Genomic DNA, 19613 nt, shown 5'->3' on the forward strand with positions numbered 1-19613 from the left:
TCGATGAAGAATTACTTTTTTCGAACACCGGAATGAGATTAGTAATTATCTAGTTTCACGATATTATAACACTGAGTAGCAACTTGCCAGCAATTTACCGACAACTTTAAACTCGTCATCATCAAAATTTGTACTATTGCCATCATGTTGCTATAATATGCATCATACAATGCTGTCGTATTGCCGACAACGCATGACGTTGACGCAGCTATCTTGCTGTTAAATTTTAAACTCGTCATCATCAAAATTTGTACTATTGCCATCATGTTGCTATAATATGCAGCATCATACAATGCTGTCGTATTGCCGACAACGCATGACGTTGACGCAGCTATCTTGCTGTTAAACTGCTGGTAATACATACACACATTGTTGTCTGCATGTTGCTACTATGACTGCGTTCCACTTAACGCTCACATCGTTTGTGGAATCATTTCATCCTCGTCGTTTATCGAATATTAAACAAGAACAAACGATACTCGCGAGCATTGCGAGCGTTAAGTGGAACGCAGCCAATGTCAGTATATTCGAAATCGTTAAAGACAAATATGTGGAAAGTTGCCAACATCATAAGCAATCACAGATTTGTACGATTTTGCTGAGACATGCTTTGCTATCCGGGCTAATTAATTAATCAGAATCTTTAATACATTGTGATTATAACATAATAAAGTACATGAACACATAATCCTTTTTTGTAACAAAAAATTTTTAAGAATTGTAACATGATGAAGCAATTTGGAAATCAAATTTGTATTCGTCCAAGAAACTATGGGAATAACTAATCTCATCTGATGTTTTTGGTAATTGTACTGAATAGGGGAGCCTCTTCCATGACCTTGGTCTTGATATATGTTGTCGTGGTCATGACTTCGAGAGACATTCGAGAGGTTTTAGCCGTCGTTCACATTAAAAAATTATTAACGAAAAGAGTTTGAAAAATAACGGCATATTTCTGCTATATAATATTAAGTACCATCTTATGACCATCCACGCGAAGTGAGGTCCATCTTATCTCCTCTTCCTGTTTAGGGCCATACGACTTTTCACGCGAAATGATTTCCATCATAAGCCCGATCTACAATTGCGTAAACGTAGTTATAAATGGTTGTGAAATATTGTAAAGCGAAGTTTTAACCTGCTACTCCCAGTTGCAAAGCGTGTTGTGAAAGATGGTCCAACTTTATCTTTCACGATTACGACTGCGTAAAACGTAAGAATGAATCAATCAGAGTGCCACATGTCTGTATCGTTATCGTCCTTTTTGTCTTGACGTATGGAAATGAGTGCGAAGTGTCCTTTTCATCTTTTATGTTCATAATAGCAATAACAATAGCAAAACAATAACAATAACAACTTTTTATATGAATGGATCTTGTTTTGGATGGAAAGCCGAACGCCCCTAAGCAGGGGAAGTTGGATGTCCCAAGGTAGAGAGGTGAGCTGGACTTAGCTTTGCGTAGAAAGTCAGATGTTTCGGGGTGAGGAGATTAGGTAGGATGAACTTAGTTTCGCGTGGAAAGACGTACGCTCTGTGGAAGGAGGGGGAGGGGGAGGAGATGGGATGAACCCTGCTTCGTGGGAAAAACAATTACATAATCTAGGGAGGGTGAAGGATAGTTCTTAATATTACATGTGGCAGAAAATGATTAATTTTTAAACTTTTTGTCAATAACTTTTTAACAAATAACAAGCGACGGCTAAAACCTATTGGAGATCATTCAGAGTTACGACCTTGACAATATATATTAAGTTCAAGGTCATCGGTGCAGGGTCCGCTATTCGGTATATTTGTCGAGTTTTTTTTGTTGAACAATGTTATCAATTAAAATTGATGTATGTGAAATCGGACTATGAATCACATTATGTATGAACAGCCAGTCACAGAAAGCTTATGGAGTGATTGATTTTTACTTATGGATCTAACTATTTACGTGCTCTACGAGCAAGGCTGAGTTCCGAGATACATCGAAAAAAAAAATGTTGCAACCTTTCTGTGAGCGGCTGTATGTGTATACATATAAAATTCTATATTTTTATTTTTAAGACAAAGGGTATAGCCATGGAATAGAGAGAATAAGAGGCCGAACTAGGCTATCAAAATCAGGTTTCTGAATTGGTATTAGTGGTGCTCGGTAGGTGGCGTTCGAATCGCAAAATTTCTCATATACGCTTACGCACACATAACCTAAAAATAGAGACGTCATTCTTTGACATCATGCTCTGACAGTAACAGGAAGACGTAAATTGTCGTTAAAACTGCATGAAGAATGGAGTATTCTTCATGTAAAATTGGTATGACCTACCATGCAAACTGCGAGAACGGTATCGTGGAACGAAAGCGACATCTCGATTGAACTAATTCAGATGACCACTTTTGACCATTCTTTTTGACGGCCTCGTCCATGTAAGTTCGGCCTCCTATTCTCTATACTCCATGGGTGTAACACAGGACCAAACATAGAGAATGGACTGCGCGATCTGTATCTAAGTAGTGTATCAAATGGTCGACAATAATGAGAGAGAGGGACCATGGGAGACGGCCAATCTCCCTTTCATTCTCTCTCCAATTACACTATTGAATGGAAAGAGATAGAAATGGCTGTCTGCCACGGTCTCTCTCTCTCTCTCATCCCTATTGACCATTTTGACACACGGATCGCGCAGTTCATTCTCTATGTCTTTGGTAGAAGCTGGTATAGCTAGAGCACTAGAAACGTAGGTATTCGCGTCCATCATTTTTACTTCTTTCCTCATTGTTTGTTCTCTCTTCAACCTTCTCTCTTCTCTCTTCAATCTTCTTAGTTTAGCGGCGGAATGGAGAGAGAGCAAGGAATTGAGAAAAGGAGTAAAAATGGCGGATGCGAATACTCACGTTTATAGTGCCTTAGTATAGCAGGATAAGAAGGAAATTTCGGATTCCACATGTAATCCATCGTCACAAAGGGCAAAATGAATTAAAGAATGTTTTATACAAAGTTTTTTTTCCCAAAGGAGTCACACCATTTCGAGATATCGAAAAAATTTGATTTTCCATTAGCATTTTTTTTCTCTGCTAAATCTAAATGGATCTTTACAAAAAAAAATCATGGACATAAAGAGTATCAGAAAAATTAGAGTAAGAATTTTATTGTCATTGGCTCAAAATTCTGTTTTTAAAAAATTCAAGAATTTTTAAAATCGCATTTTTTATATGATCTGAATGTTTGACCATTTCAAAAGTAATTCAGCAGCTAAATGTTATTATAAATTATATTCTCTACTTTTTTTCAGATTTTTAAATTTGGTGGAACATGTCGAAAACAAATTAAAACCGCTTTTTCGCTATTTTCCGAAAATATATTAATTGACATATTTTAAGTTGTTCTTAAATATAATTGTATTTACCTTCAATCCCACTTCTATAAACAATAGTTTAAAACTTTAATATTATTGAGTTCGCGTAGGTTAAACAATGAGAATACCATTTTTTTTTCTTTCAGAAAAATTAATTTAACTGATTTCAGCATTTATTCCATCTTTTTTTTTTAAAGCAAAGAGCAATTTCTAACTTTGTTAAGCACATAATCATAGTAAACTTATCTTACCTTAATATGACATCAAGAAACTTCAGAGTTTCTTCTTTTAGAGCTTCTTCGGGGAGCAGAGGCTCGCATATGTTTTTGCATTTGATAGTAGTTTGCATTCTTACTCCTTAGAGTTTGTCAACACTCGAGGGGACCTACAGTTTAACACCAAATCCGAACGGTGATCGCGTATGTAGGGCGCAGGTGGATCGAATCCTGATCCACAGATCACGAGTCAATCGTACTGAACGGCGCGCCCCAACCTGGCGTACTTGAAATTGTAGGATTCACACTACGTACGACATCCGTCATACGACGTCCGATATCATCGTAACGTTGAATGTCAGACGTATAAAACGAATTTTGAATTAAATAGCCTTGTAAGTCAGAAACCTGAAGTTTCTTGATGTCATATTGGGGTAAGATACGTTTATTATGTTTATGTGTTTAACAAAGTGAGAAATTGGTCTATGCTTTAAAAAAAATGCAGTAAATGCTGAAATCAGTTAAATTAATTTTTCTAAAGGAAAAAAAATGGAATTCTCGTTGTTTAACCTACGGTTTTAATTTTTTTTTTTTCGACGCGTTCCATTAAAATCTGAAAAAAGTAAGGTATATAATTTATAATAAAATTTAGCTGCTGAATTATTTTAGAAGTGATGAAACATTCAGATCATATAAAAAATGTGATTTTAAAAATTCCTGAATTTTTTAAAAACAAAATTTTGAGTCAAGAATGACAAAAAATTCTTACTCTAATCTTTCAAGTACTCTTTATATTCATGATTTTTTTGGTAAAGATTCGTTTAGATTTAATTGAGAAAAAAACACCTATTAATAAAAAATTACATTTTTTTCTCAATATCTCGAAATGATGTGGTTCTTTTGAAATAAAACTTCGTACAAAATATTCTTTCATCTGAGTGTTCATGTCGCCAAAAAACCCCCCCCCCCTGTAATGATGGATTGCGTGCGGGGCCCGAAATCCCCTCCTTATCCTGTTACAACCCATTTGTTAATTTTTAATTATTACTATTAATTTTAACTATTGTAACATTAAAATCATTCATAATTTGAAAATTTTAGGATGCACATTATAAGAAAATATTATATGACACATAATTACATATATAACTATATAATTACATATATAACTATATAATTACATATATAACTATAGCCTTGTAATTAAATGTAGACGAACAAATTTTTTTAAATGTCTATCGAACACATTCCGTTAATATGCATTTTTGTTCAATAGTTGGAAATTAAAATATTTGATGATTTATTCTAATTAGTTAATGTTTAAATTGCAATTATTATGAGTAAAAATATTACTATTATTATTAATCTTAATTACATATTAATTATGTAAGTTATTATGATTGTATACTAATCTATACATAAATCTAATTATATAGATTTTAAAGAAGTAGAAAATATATATTTATTAATGCTGCTTAAGATTATGTTTAATATTTTCTGATTACATACTTACACATTTTTAACAGATATCAAAATATAACAAGGATGAAGAATATCAGAATTAAGTAACATTGTTTGACAAGATTGATCTTTTTTTGTCATACTAGCATGAATAATAATTTCCAATGTATTTTTGCTTGCTGAACATAATCCGTTGGTGAAAATTGGCTATCGTGTCAAAATTTTGAAGAAAATAGTGTCGAAGATGTCAAAAACTACTATTTTGAAAGTTCTCAAGATATTATAGCACCAGTAACTAATTTGTTTATTATTTAATTTCGTTAATATTATATGAGAATATCAACTTTTATCTTCAAGATACATTTTCCCAGATAGCCAGACGTGCCGAAAGCACGCATGCAAAGGACCCTGAACAAAATCATAGGATTTGGTTCTCGGTAAAATTGGCTGAAACTTTAGTATGTTATAGTTCTTGACTCACTGATCAAAAGTATTCATAGGCACAAAATTTGAAAATGACCGGTTTTTTTTTGTTATAGCCGTTTAAGATTTTATTTTATTAATGCTTCGAAATCAAGTTTCTGTAATAAATAAAAAGATTTTAGATAACAACATTATGCTATCCACTCTCACCATCCTCACCCTCACTCCCTCAACCTTCTTATTTCATCCTCATCACCCACCTCCACCCCCATACATATTTACTTCGATTTACTTCGATTTTTATGCATCTTTTTCATATAAAAATACGCGCACAGGCGTACGTGTGTGTGATTGGGGGAAGCGGGGTAGTGGGGGGGAGTGAGGGTGAGGATGGTGAGAGTGGATGGTATATTGTTATCTAAAATCTTTATTTACTACAGAATCTTGATTTCGAAGCATAATTAATAAAATAAAACTTTAATCGGCTATAACAAAAAAACCAGTCATTTTCAAGCTTTGTGCCTATGGACACTTTTGATCAGTGAGTCAAGAACTATAACAAACTAAAGTTTCAGCCAATTTTACCGAGGGCCAAAATCCTATGATTTTGTGCGGGGTCCTTTATATAAGTTATCCCTTATAGTGAGTTCATTGGAAAAATTTAGTATTTTTATTTGTCAAAATAAAATATTTGATTATTGTTGAATATTTGATTACTGTTGAATTTGATTATTGTTGAACTCAAATCATACAAAAAATTAATTACTGTATTTTTATTATAAAATATTTAGTAAATAAACTAACATCAAACAAATCTGCAACGTTACGTATTACACATTTGTTGCCTGCAAACCTAAAAACATAAAAATAAGAAATAAATATTGAATTTGTGTGGAATAGTCTAAAAAAAATTATTTTTTATTAATGTGTAATAATGGTAATATTCTGTTTATATATCATAAAAAACATAAAATATGTTCTGTAGCCGTTTTTACTTTTCTACCTCTTACTTTTGATTCTGAAGGACAATATTTACATTCTTTGAAAGCATCAATAAGGAAATTTCGCGTATCGTATTATCTTTGTTGCTCACTCAGTGTTAAACAAGGATAATACACGGAGACACTCGGATGATATTTTCGAACGTAGCCCTACATGTATCAATGGGTTTGTTCGCGTCGCATGCTCCAATATGTTCCAATATGCTCCTACCATAGCTCCTACTCACTCCAACGCGCTTGATAGAGTGAATAGGAGCTATCGTAGGAGTATGTTGGAGCATGCGACGCGAACAAACCTAGTGTAACACAGTGAATCATTACATCCTTGTTGTTTGCCTACGTTAAACAAGGATGAAATGATTTGCTGTGTTACACAGTGTCTGATTGTGTCCTTATCGGAAAGCACCCTGTATTTCACAGCCTAGGTCTGTTTGCGTTGCTCGCACTTTTTGTACTCGACATTTTCACTTTCTCTCTTTTCAAGACCAAATATATATCTATTTCATTTTAAATGCAAAAATATGTGGAAATTTCATGTAACGCGGACAGACCTAAGTGCACGATGTGAACTGGATTCATCCTGCATCCGATTTGCGTCATACGACGCACGGCGACCAATCAGAAATTAGGATTCCGATGATACGAAGCAAAATCCATCGGAATCCTGTTTCCTGATTGGTTGCAGAGCGTCGTACGACGTACGTCGGTGTCCAGTGTGAATCCAGCATAACGGATCTCTTAACCTGAATAGTCGTCAACTTTAACGATGCATCGGTCATCGGTCCACAGGGTAGAGCGATAATTTTTTGCCAGATTTATTCATTTTGTGCAAAAACGTGTCGAATAAGACTAATTTTATTGAATTTTGATGTGCTCTAAACTGTATAATTACCTCTATGTCTTTGGTGATAACTTTTTTTTTGTATAACATGCAGTTTTTATTGACATGAAGAATGCGTTTGAATTATATCGTATACGCCTTAAATTATAAATATTAACTACATGACATATTATAGAATTATCTGCGATAACTGTTTATACTGTTGAAATAAACACTTTTATAAATATCATGAAACAGAACATTCACTGTCAACCAGGTTAGTTCTGTCCAAGTACGAAGTGTTTGTCATTGGTTTATTTTCCACTGAATCTAATACGGCGTAGAATAAAATTTAATAATAACGAATTTGGTCACTTGCACTAGATCAGTGCGTACTAAGCTGCTTCACATGACATTAGCAAAATTAAATGTAAAAGTATATAAACATTTTAAATGATTTCCTATCTTCTAATGATATGATATTGTCACGTTATTTAACAAAGTATGTGTATCATTTTATTGTCAAAGTTGATTATAGGCACGGTCAACAGGATGCTACAAATGCTTTGAAGCGTCTTTTAATTGGTCAGTTTGTAAAATTTTTTCTTCTAATTGGTCCATCAAATGCTTCAAAGCAATTTGTAGCGAGACTTTGACCATAGTCTATATTGTATCACTGCATTGAGATACTTTATATAAAGCAGCTTTTAATATGCACTGATTCATTGTAGTATGAATGATCAAATTCACCATAATAAGTCAGTAGGAATGTGTTTGCACTTATTTCACTATTGTTAATGGCGAATTCGGCACACGTGCTGCTCTAGTGCTGTCTTGGCATAGTACGAGTGTAGAACCAGTTTGGTGCTATGCCAAATTGCACTGTCAGAAACATCAGTACATTTCTTGAACTCGTTTAGTTCATTCCATAAACCGGAATCAGACTATGCATTGAAGAATGAGATTGAAAGATTAAAGTTTGACCAATCAGAACCAAAGGAGCCAAAATTTCTTTGTCCTCATTGGTGAAATTTCAGACCTTCGTTAATCTTAATCTTCAATGCATAGTCTGATTTTGGCCTTAGTCCGAATATAAATTCAGCACTATATTGGGTCAGTTTTTATTTGCAAAATACGACAATCTTAATGCACTGATACAATGCGTACAAGCCAAATACCTGGCACTGAAAAAGTTTGTACGCAGTGCGCACTAGTGCAGTCTGCCGAATTCGCTGTAAGATTCACAAAATCTCTACATTCAGTGGAGAGAAACAATCTTATAAATTTAATTTGCACTGAAGTGAAATCGATTTCAGTGGAAACTAGGTCATTGTAAATAATAATTGCTAACTTTAAAAATATAAGTTGTTGACTTTAACGATGACAAATATTTAAAATATATTTGAATTACATATAGCAGCATATGGATACAATTTTTATATCTTGATTAATAATCTTTCCAGATGTTCATGTAATGGGTTACATAGAACGAACACAAGGAGATGGCATGGAAAATGCGACGGTAGATAGAGTCGAAGTTAGGCAAAGTCGAAGTCGCCTGGGAGACACTCTCATTTACCATCCTACAAATTTGAAACAATTAGAATCAACATCTCCGGTTACTCCTATTGGTACAATAGTAAAGTTAGTACCAAAAAATATTAGTAATATAAAACAAGAGAAGCATATTTTGCATTCTTTAAAGTCAAAAGACCCAAAATTTATACCGTATGAACCATATAAGGCAGCTGTAAATCCAATTGTGCCATTTGAAAAAAAGAAAAAGTTATTTAAAAAAAAATCTAGTTTAAATGCTACAGTTGCACAAATTGCTGCAATGAAGATTCAGGATGACGATACAAGGTTGAAGGATTGTATGAAAGAAAGCAAAGAGAAAACATCAGAAGATGAATGGAATAATGAAAAAAGAATATATGAGTCTGAAATTCGCAAATTGAAAGAAGAAAATAGTCAGCTTGAAACTCAATTGAAATTTCAAGTACAGGTATAACAATGTACATTAATATTTTCAAATTATTAATATTCTTAAAAGATTCTTATTAAGATATTCAAATTATTAGTGTTTTTATAAGAAGCTTATTAATATTAATATTATTAAATTGCTAAAAAAATCAATTTAATATGTGATATTGCTACTCTAGTTTTGTTCTGTCTGATTGCGTTTCAACTTTTTAAAACTCAAAAGATTTTAGTGCACGATTTGCAAAATTGGATGTATATGTATTTATACCGAAATATTTAAACATTTAAGATCCACTGTCACTAAAAAGTAGAATTTCTCTTAAGGACGTTCTCTGAAAAAATCCATTTTCTTTAGATTTTTCTGAAACTTATAGAAAAAGCCTGTTTTAGTGTCCTGAATATATGTGCTTTAAAATTTAATACCCAGAGCGGGATTAAAAATCAAGATATTCTACTTCAAAATTGAAGTGTTTAAAACACACACACACACACACACACACACACACACACACACACACACACACACACACACACACACACACACACACACACACACACACACATGAACTTGCGACTGCTGTCGATTCGGTGTTTAGATTCAAATCTCATTGATCGATATGCGCAATATTGCGCTTTTTTTCTACTTTTTTCTGCACAAAAATGTGAAACTTAAATGTACATTCGTTGTTGATAAGGGTTGCAAAGTAAGTTTTTTTCGTTAGTTTTATGCATTTTTTATGTTTTTGTTATGCCTATCATTTTTTTCATTGTGCAATAATTTTGTGTGCACATTTGGCTTTATTATTCTGTAAGCAACTTTTTCTGTTATATTATTTTATCACATTATTTAGGAGATTATCGTGGAAAAAGTTAGGTGGTCTATAATGAATCATTTTGATGTAGTGAACAATGAACCATTGTATATTGTAGACCACATAACCTTTTTTACGATAACCTTCAAAATAATAATTCATTGCAAATGCTACTAACACTGTTCGTATAGCCAATAGCGCGATAGTGATAGTGAGTTCCATGAATGCTACCCATGCACTACCTCGAAGGCAAGAGCGTTGGTAGCGCAAGTTATGGCGGCAAACGCTACCGATAATGACGTCACGGATGGCGTTCGTAGCGTTGGTAGGGAGCTCTCCGAACAGCGTTAGCGTTCGATAGCGCTAGTAGCGAGCTCTCTGAATGTACCTATTGTAATAATTATTTTATTGAATTTGGGAGAGTCCGTAAGAAGATTACATTATTACTATTTAAATTTAAAAAATAACTTAAAAGTTATTGTTTACAGTATGTAGCCAACTAAATGGTTCATTGTTGGATCACTTACTCTAAATAGGGATCCTATGTATACAGGGTGTCAATTATGTACCGGGACGGTCAAATATTTCGACAACTTCCAACATTAAAAAAAAACGCTGAAACACGTGAAACGATTTTTCAAAAAAAACGCTACCGATAATGACGTCACGGATGGCGTTCGTAGCGTTGGTAGGGAGCTCTCCGAACAGCGTTAGCGTTCGATAGCGCTAGTAGCGAGCTCTCTGAATGTACCTATTGTAATAATTATTTTATTGAATTTGGGAGAGTCCGTAAGAAGATTACATTATTACTATTTAAATTTAAAAAATAACTTAAAAGTTATTGTTTACAGTATGTAGCCAACTAAATGGTTCATTGTTGGATCACTTACTCTAAATAGGGATCCTATGTATATATATACAAATATATATGTATATAGGATCCCTATTTAAAGCTTATTCGAAAGTGGTATTTTTATTCACTGTAAAAAAGTTTTTCTTAACAATTTTTTGAAACAATGAGACATAAAACTTGATATCACAAGGAATAATATGAAATTTGTCTAATATGGCTTCCGGTATTCGTTTTTAAGAAATTATTGAGCAAAGTAAGTAAAGTCGCTATTTTTTCGACCAGCAGCAGTAGCGAAGGCGGGAGGCATTTTATATTGTATAAAAAAACTTGTATAAAAACCTTAACACTTATGAAATCTTATACTATATAAAAGTGAAATAAATTTTGACAACTATCGGTAGATGTGTACAGAATATGGGCCCAGTTATAAAATATGGAGATAAATTAAAAAAACTAATTAAAAATATGGAAAGCTGCAAAATGATATCTTATATGTGAGACATGGAACAAAAAATTATATGTTAAAATTTATTATAATGTATAATTTATGCCAGGATGTATGTGTATATGCACACAGGTTAATGGAGAATTAAAGAATTTATTAGTTGCCGCAGTGGGAGAGGATCTAGAAACAAGAGTTCATTTGTTAACCGAGGACAAATTGCAACTTGCGAGAGCCCTCTTGAACTCAGCCAAACATTTGTCTACACATCAAGAACAAATAGAATGGCTAGCAGGTCAATGTGAAGTTTGGAGAAGTAAATTTTTAGCTAGTAGGTAATTGACAACATTTTCAACATGTACGGAATTTTTAGTTTTTGTTTTGGTTTGCATCTGTTACATTGTTTCTTGTTAACGTTAGTCAAAAATAACGATAATAAGCACTCTAATTTATTGCTAAAAAATGATGCTTATTATTTAAGTTTAATGGTGGAGGATTTGGCAAGATGGAAAGCTGCACTTTGCCAGAGAACAACAGAATTGCAGGAAACTATAAAACGATTGTTAGAAGAACGTAACACTATTCGTGATACATCGTTCAAAACCTACAGGTATATATTGCAGGTGTTATATAATGGCTATACTATATTCATATAGTTTTATCAAACTGTAAATTTTACTTATCCAGAATGTTGACAATCCTACGAGAGAAATTCGATTCCATAGGAACAACGTCCGGTAAAAAACACGAATTAGTCAGCACCAATATTGTTGATCTTGCGCAGGGATGTTGTCAACTTGTGGAAATTCTCAGAATCAGTCTTTTAAGTGGTATACCAGACTCAGAATTACAAAAAGAGCTAAATATAACCGGTTTAAATATGAAAACGCTTACAGAGAACAACGCGGAAAAAGTAGAGTTATTTGATTTTTTTATTCCAAATGACGCGAGACATAATATTTTGATATAACGAGTTTAATATCTCAATTACAGTTACTGAATAAAAAGTTACCTATGATTGAGAGAGATGTTGCCTGTACTGCGGTGATGGGAGCGGCAGTTGCGGTTGGCGGACAAATGTTTCTTCCACGATGCGATGTGAACAATATGACGTGTTGTCCACATTGCAGCGGCGAAATTAAACAGATTTGAAAGTAATAACACTTATATAGTATCTTTTTCCTTTATAATTAATGATATGATGATATTTTTGTCAATATTGTTAATTATATAGAACAATATGTTAATTGTATGTTAATTTAACGATCTTTTTTTTATCCATCTGTAACCTAAGACCAAACTTTGTAATTGCTTTATTATTATTTATTTTTTAGTTAATTTTATATATTTGTTAACACACTTACATAAATTATATAAGGGAAGGTGGGAGAATTGTGCGCACTTAAGAATTTATTGTTGTGAGGTAGTTTTTGAAGTTGAAATCTGTATAAGAAAATACAAACCATAAACATATAACTCCTCTATCAATATGCATTCTCATAATGAACAATTTTTCATTTGATAATGTTGTACTTGGCAAAAAGTGAAAAAAATTTTCGTGCGCCGAATAATTGTACGCAAAGCAATAATGGTAGGAAATTAATTAATAAAATTAATGTTTCGTAGAATATTGATGAGGAAATGAGAAGGCATATTTATTAAGCCAACTTTCTGCCTACCTTTCTGCCCAATTTTTAATTTTTTTTTATGTAATATAGATTCAAATAAATATTCTTTTTTTCTTAAAATAAACTAAATATTTTCTTAACATACTTTACTAAATAAACATACTTTTTCTATATTAAGCGTTTGCTCTATATAAATCATTAAATAAAAAAAAACGTATGATGAATATTTTTGCGCGCGAGAAGAAGATACAACGGAAGCGACAACGCGGCGGGAAAGATGTCAACATTAAGGGGAAGGAGATAGTAAGTATACACGGTAAGTGTGTGAGCTCGCATGGTGGCGCGGTGGTGAGGTGATGACGTAAAGTCCCTATAATGAGAACCAAGCATGAGGGGTGACGCCCTCGTGATTGATCACCGCCATTTCTAGGCGCTTTCGATATGAATCTGTGAATTGGTGTGAGCAACTGTTTCATGGTGTAGCAGTACAAACAGGCGCGAACGCGTCTATTTGTGCCGTTTCCGGCCGGCGCCAGGCAATGGCGTCTTTCCGGTCTTATGTCTCGACTCTCATAGGGACTCTAGTGACGATGGCGACGGCTGCGATGGTCGACGGTGGCGGGCGTGTAATTCATCGTTATCAAGTTAAATTATTAATTTGGAGCACCAACAACTGCGCAGTATTACTCTCAGTTGCTCGTATTAGCGAGTTTAAATTGTTAGTTATATATCAGAGAGTTCAATAATTATAATATATAATTTTATTTCACGTTTTCTTACGTTATATTAACGTTTATAACTGATTAAAAATGCAAATAAAATTGTCTAGTTGGCTTACTCTTTTACATTTACCTTATTTAATTATAATATCTTAAGTGTCTGAACAACACAAGATATATATTTCTTGATTTCACCTCGTATACTTTGATTTTGTATGACTTTGACAGCTATCCCATTACCGCTCATTACACACGCATTAATATAGATGATGAACCGCGCTCCGAAACTTTTTGCGTCTTCCGTAAAACATTGAAACAAAAGCGTCACAAGCGCACTGTTCGCGTGTACAACTCGAGGCTGTTTCCCTAAATTAAAAATGTTTAGTATATACGTATACATACACATATATATATATATATATCTCTCGCTGTCTTTTTCTCTCTTCTTATTATAATATAGTATTATAATATAGTATATTCTTATTATAATATATAAAACTGCATATACTATTAAAATATTGTTTTTACTTATATCATTTCTACATTAAATGATTATATTGTAATCATACATTATAGAATATAAGGAATGTATTTTCATTTTTGTGAGTCCTGTTATCAAAAATTTTATAAATGATGCTTCATTTTTCTCATTACTATTTTCATTCTTATTTTTTTACTTAATCATTTGAAATATTTTTTTACATTTTCTTCGTATGTATTGCGTTTCATAGTATCTTTTATAACGCTTACAAGCAGTGTATAATACTGTACACAATTGCATCCATTTTACATCTAGTTTTTGTACATATACAACTGAATGTTACATACATTTTCCTAAATATGTGGTTTAGTCATCGCAATATCTTACGTCATAATATAATATGCGATTATGCTTTCAATTTGGCGATAGTATCGTGCACACTCTCTATTACGCTATATATATACGGACGTTCCATGGGATTGACTTTTAACATCAACAAAATTAAATTTTGCATATCCTAAAACAGAAACATAGAATTTATTTATAAAAAAATTCATACTGTACTGACAGAAGTATGTCCATAAAAAATGGTGTAAATATTTAAAAAAATAAATAAAACAAAGATTTTGAATATATGTGCGTCCGCGGCTATACGTGCATATGTATGTGTATATATTCAAATTGCGCGCTCTTTCTACTTAAAATAAAAAATGGATCATAAAAATGTTATTTGTTTATAAAAATAATGGTATTATTTAATAAAATAAAAATAAAAATAAAAATTGAATTAAAATTGTATATAATAAATAATAATGTGCAAAATGCTTAAATATATTGTCAGAATTATTGTAGAAAAATACATTTACAATTTTTTAAACTTTTATGAAACAAAGTAGGATAGACCGGGGAGTAAAGATCCCCGGGGAAAATGGTCCATCCATTGTTTCCCGGTAATAATGCATTTATTAGAAAATTCCGCCACACCATTTATCAACTAATAAGAGTGGAAATCTCACGCAACGCAGTTCGTTGTTGCTTGATAACTATCAGAAAGCTTACACGGACGTGCTCATGCGTTTGAGAGCCAAAAGTAAAATATTAGCGTCGCAGTTATTTTCGTCTAAAGGGATCATTTTTGCAACTAGATAGATTAATATTACTTAATTAAAAAAGTGTATTTATTAATCTTATTCTATTGTTTTAATAGTGCATGGTTATTAAAACGGTTATTTCTATTATACTTTTTTAATAACAATGTCGCAAAGTTTACTTTTGTATTGTTGGGGTAAAAAATGCCAAGGTTGTTCTTGCTATCTTTAATGCTGATTCTACAATGAATCAGTAATCCTAAATCTTATCAGTGAAGTTAACCAATAGCCAACTTGTGCGACTAATGCTGATTGGCTAACTTCATCGGTTAAGACTAAAGCGTCGTCTACAATGAACAGTAGCAGTAGAGGCTGTAGACACATTGGAAGTAAGCTGGTTTTCCGACCCAGCCAGAAATAATTGATCGATCAACGTCAAATCAATGCTGATTCAAGGTTGCTCGATGTCAAATCGATATTAATTCAACGTCGATAGACGTTAGTTCGATATTGATCGATCAATCTGTAATTAGAGTTGTTGTAGTAGAGTAGTAGTATATTATAGAATGTCTCTAGAATATTGTTAGGTGCGTACATAAGACATTCTGCTGACATTGTCAGAACGTTTCTAAGATCATTACCAGAAGATTTTAGATTTCAAATAATATTCTGGCGACATTCTGGTGATATTCAGTACTGTATAGGATGCTGAACATGTATTAAAAGTTTAATAATGTAATTTAAAATAATGATAAAAGAAATCCACAAGATTAAAATTTTATGAGAGATGCTTCATTATGTCCAATTCATCAAAAAATTCACATATTATTATTAAAATAAAAAGAAACAAAATTTTGAAATTTAAATCTATGAAGCATGAGAGAAATGAGATACTAACAGTGGCTAGACCTAAAAGAACCATAATATATAACAGATTACAACCTTATTATACGGGGTATCTTCTGGAAACTTTACGTGCGCACTCATCACAGCAAGAGCTACACTGTCGCCTCGTTCGTAAACAGTATCAAAAGGAGATTTAAAATAACATAATGCGTACAGTATACATCCCAATGACTAAAAAATATATTACATATATTACATTCAAAGCACGTGTCATTTACATTAATGCAAGCGTAATTGCTTCTTACCCAGATATCTGTTCGTTCGTCAACCATACAATAACTTTCAACATTAAATAGTTCTGGAGCTCTATATGGCATGGAACATCTTTCAGTTGCTAAGTCCTGTAAAGTCCGCGCAGCTTGAGTACTGCATACTTTAACTCTAGCAGTTGCTACAGAACCTAAAGAATTATTTTATATTTAATGATAAATTTCATATACATAGTTACTAACTATACTAAATATAATAAATAATATAATATATTATATAGGACCGTACATGTGATAACACAAACTATAGAAATCAAAGCCTTAAACAGTCTAGCTGGATCTTAATGCTTGTATGATTCTTATGTGAATTTATATACTACGTATGTAGTCCCACAGAAACGCGCGCCGAGAAATTTTCGGTCTCTTGAAACGCTAACTCTATACTAAACTACCGCAGTAATATCACGACGAATTGATTAGCAATTTAACAAATTTTTGATGCTTATTCGCATCTTCGAAACGATCTTAATAATGATGAATAACATATTAAAATCTGTAAATAATTAATTCTTATTGCGAAAAATATTATCTTGGCCGGGAGTCGAATCCGGATCTCTTGCATTCCGTGCTAGATGGAATGCAAGAAATCCGGATTCGATTCCCGGCCGAGGTAATATTTTTCGCAATAAGAATTAATTATTTATGCAATTTCTCCGTTTTTCTATACGTCTTTCTTTTTTTGTAAAATTTGTGTCCCCCCTCCCTCTTTTTCTGATTCATCTTTATCTGGCATGTTAACCCACGTCTCCTCGTCTTTGTATTCAACTCTTCTTCCTCTTCTTAGCCTCTCTCTTCCTATTTCCATTGCCATTGCATAATTAATCAAGGGCACATTATCTAAATACTGTATATTTATCGTTTGTTTATATTTATTGTCTATTCCTTTAATACCCCTATTCTACCTTCCTACTTTATAGCTTACTTTTCCTACACTTTCTCTACCTCTATATCCTCCTACCAATCTTATTTATTCATAATCATCTTACCTACATAATTTATTGTCCTGAAAAAATTAAAAATGTTTCATCTCTTTTCAAACACACATGCTTTCACTCATGCCACCTAACCAAGTCCATAATAAAATTTAATATACCCAAGTCCATAATAACAGGTATTCCAACATCGTTAAGCACTATATTTGCAGTTTTTAAATCTCTATGAGCAAGAGGTTCTGGTTTAGCTTCATGAAATGCTTTTACGCCTTCACATATCTGTAAAAATATGCTGAGGATATCTATAGGATTCATATAATCATAATTCTTTGCTCGTCGTTCCAAATCATTAGCTAATGTTCCTTTCTAAAATTACAAACAAATAAATTGGTCTATTATAAAATGTATTACATTTAAAATAATATATTTTTTGAAAATTATAGTTACTTACATGATAATATGGTAAAACAATTAATATTTCGCTTGTTGTATTCACGATTGGATCAGCAGTACCTTTGCAAGTTGAATCTAAACATTCTATAACATTTGAATGTTTTATCAATTTATAATATTCAACCTCTTTTGTTGCTAATTGCTGATCTTCTGGTCCATGACAAACAATTTTCTTAATAGCATACTTTTTATGTGTGACGATATCTTCAACTAAAAATACTGTGCTAAATCCACTAGAAACATAACGTAAATCTTATTTGTGCTACCAGCTATAACACATTTTTATGGTTATTAATTTTTCTATAATAGTTACAAGATACTGTAAATATAGTTTTGCATAAAGAAAATCTTGTTTTTCTTGCATTGAATAAGTTCAGATATAATTGTTTAGAAATAATTTTATGTGCACAACTATTATAAAACATGTATTATATATGCAATAAAAAAAAATAATGTGATTATATAAGTAAGTATATTTTAACCATAAATAATCGCGTGTGTGTTTACTGTTTAATATATACTTGCCCATCTCCGAGGTGTTCACAAACTTTATATTTCCTCGAGTTTATCGTAATGATTTCTTTAGTGCATATACAACCCATTCTTAAAATTAGATTTAAACCTAAGCTATTCATCGTTGTTTATTGTCATTGTAATAAAAACAAAAAGAATCTCGCGAGATTATCTCGCTATTTTCATTTCTAAGGTAACATTAGATGCTTTCCAATTGCTTAACACAAACGTACACAGGAATACACAAAGTGTAGCATTGTGCACGATTCGATTGGAACAGAACAATTGCTTTCCATTTACATTCGATCACGATTCTCAGATAATCCTCACTTGTGACGTTGTAAACTTAGTTGAATGCGCATTCCTTTATTTCCTTTCCCATTCAGACCATATGCTGGATTCACACTGCATCCGATGTGCGTAGTACGACGCTCTGCAACCAATCAGAAAACAGGATTCCGATGATACGAAGCAAAATCCATCGGAATCTTGTTTTCTGATTGGTTGCAGAGCATCATACGACACACATCGGATTCAGGGTGAATCCAGCAATACGCATATTTTGATGCGCACTAATGCTGGATTCACCCTGCATCCGATTTGCGTCGTACGCTTCTCTGCAACCAATCAGAAAACAGGATTCCGATAGATTTTGCTTCGTATCATCGGAATCCTGTTTTCTGATTGGTTGCAGAGAAGCGTACGACGCAAATCGGATGCAGGGTGAATCCAGCATATGGCTATCTTCGTCTTCCGGGTATCGATCACGAAACTTTTTTCTTGGGATGAAAAGTGGAAAGTGAAAAATTTCTCCATTAACTTCAAAAGTTAAAATTTTCACTTTTCACTTTCCATCCTAGGGATAGAGTGAAAATTTTAACCATTAAAGTTAATGGAGAAATTTTTCACTTTTCAATTTTCATCCTAGGAAAAAAGTTTCATGATTGATACCCTGAAGACGAAGATAACCTTAGCCCGGATCCTCATACAGACACTGGCGCTTTGACACAGAGCACTGATTGGTAAAAAGTCGGTTGTGGGGGTAAAATTTACCCCCATCAGCCGTTTTTCACCAATCAGCGTTCGGTGTCAAAGCGCTGTTGCCTGTATGAGGATTCGGGCTTAGTTGTGGTAACTTCTGGTTGGATAACGAAAAAACGCCCCAAGTGCACGATGTAAACTAGGCCATGATAAAAAGACAAGGGTATGCTCATGCGCATGACCAATCAGATTTTTGTCCTTGCTACGTCACAACGAGTGGCTTACGCCACTGTTCAG

At 33.0% G+C, this 19613-nt stretch overlaps 2 protein-coding genes across 5 annotated transcripts; one reads left to right on the forward strand and one right to left on the reverse strand.

Annotated features, from left to right (window-relative positions):
* Nucleotides 1-7277: 7277 nt before the first annotated feature.
* Nucleotides 7278-12504, forward strand: LOC108770312 (golgin-45). Of its 3 annotated transcripts, none has more exons than XM_018521831.1 (7): nt 7278-7306; nt 7453-7533; nt 8720-9261; nt 11482-11681; nt 11828-11956; nt 12034-12259; nt 12340-12504. In XM_018521831.1, exons 2-7 carry the CDS (start codon nt 7506-7508, stop codon nt 12496-12498), a joined length of 1284 nt encoding a protein of 427 aa, XP_018377333.1. In that variant the 5' UTR covers nt 7278-7306; nt 7453-7505; the 3' UTR covers nt 12499-12504. The 3 variants fall into 3 exon arrangements, with proteins under 3 accessions (XP_018377333.1, XP_018377334.1, XP_018377332.1); XM_018521832.1 differs by lacking the exon at nt 7278-7306 and having other exon boundaries at nt 7393-7533; nt 8720-8900; nt 9063-9261; XM_018521830.1 differs by lacking the exon at nt 7278-7306 and having other exon boundaries at nt 7393-7533.
* Nucleotides 12505-12751: 247 nt separating this feature from the next.
* On the reverse strand, nt 12752-18673 carry LOC108770309 (serine/threonine-protein kinase 16). Of its 2 annotated transcripts, XR_001940587.1 has the most exons (8): nt 18348-18673; nt 17821-18055; nt 17531-17735; nt 16414-16568; nt 16205-16339; nt 14522-14691; nt 13827-14059; nt 12752-12789 (listed from the first exon to the last, which is right to left on the reverse strand). XR_001940587.1 is itself a non-coding variant. In XM_018521825.1 (6 exons), exons 1-6 carry the CDS (start codon nt 18455-18457, stop codon nt 14581-14583), a joined length of 951 nt encoding a protein of 316 aa, XP_018377327.1. In that variant the 5' UTR covers nt 18458-18673; the 3' UTR covers nt 14381-14580. The 2 variants fall into 2 exon arrangements, 1 of the variants encoding a protein (XP_018377327.1); XM_018521825.1 differs by lacking the exons at nt 12752-12789; nt 13827-14059 and having other exon boundaries at nt 14381-14691.
* Between the last annotated feature and the right edge of the window lie 940 nt (nt 18674-19613).

The sequence above is a fragment of the Trachymyrmex cornetzi genome, unplaced genomic scaffold (genome assembly GCF_001594075.2).
Source record: "Trachymyrmex cornetzi isolate Tcor2-1 unplaced genomic scaffold, Tcor1.1 scaffold124, whole genome shotgun sequence".
Taxonomy (NCBI): domain Eukaryota; kingdom Metazoa; phylum Arthropoda; class Insecta; order Hymenoptera; family Formicidae; genus Trachymyrmex; species Trachymyrmex cornetzi.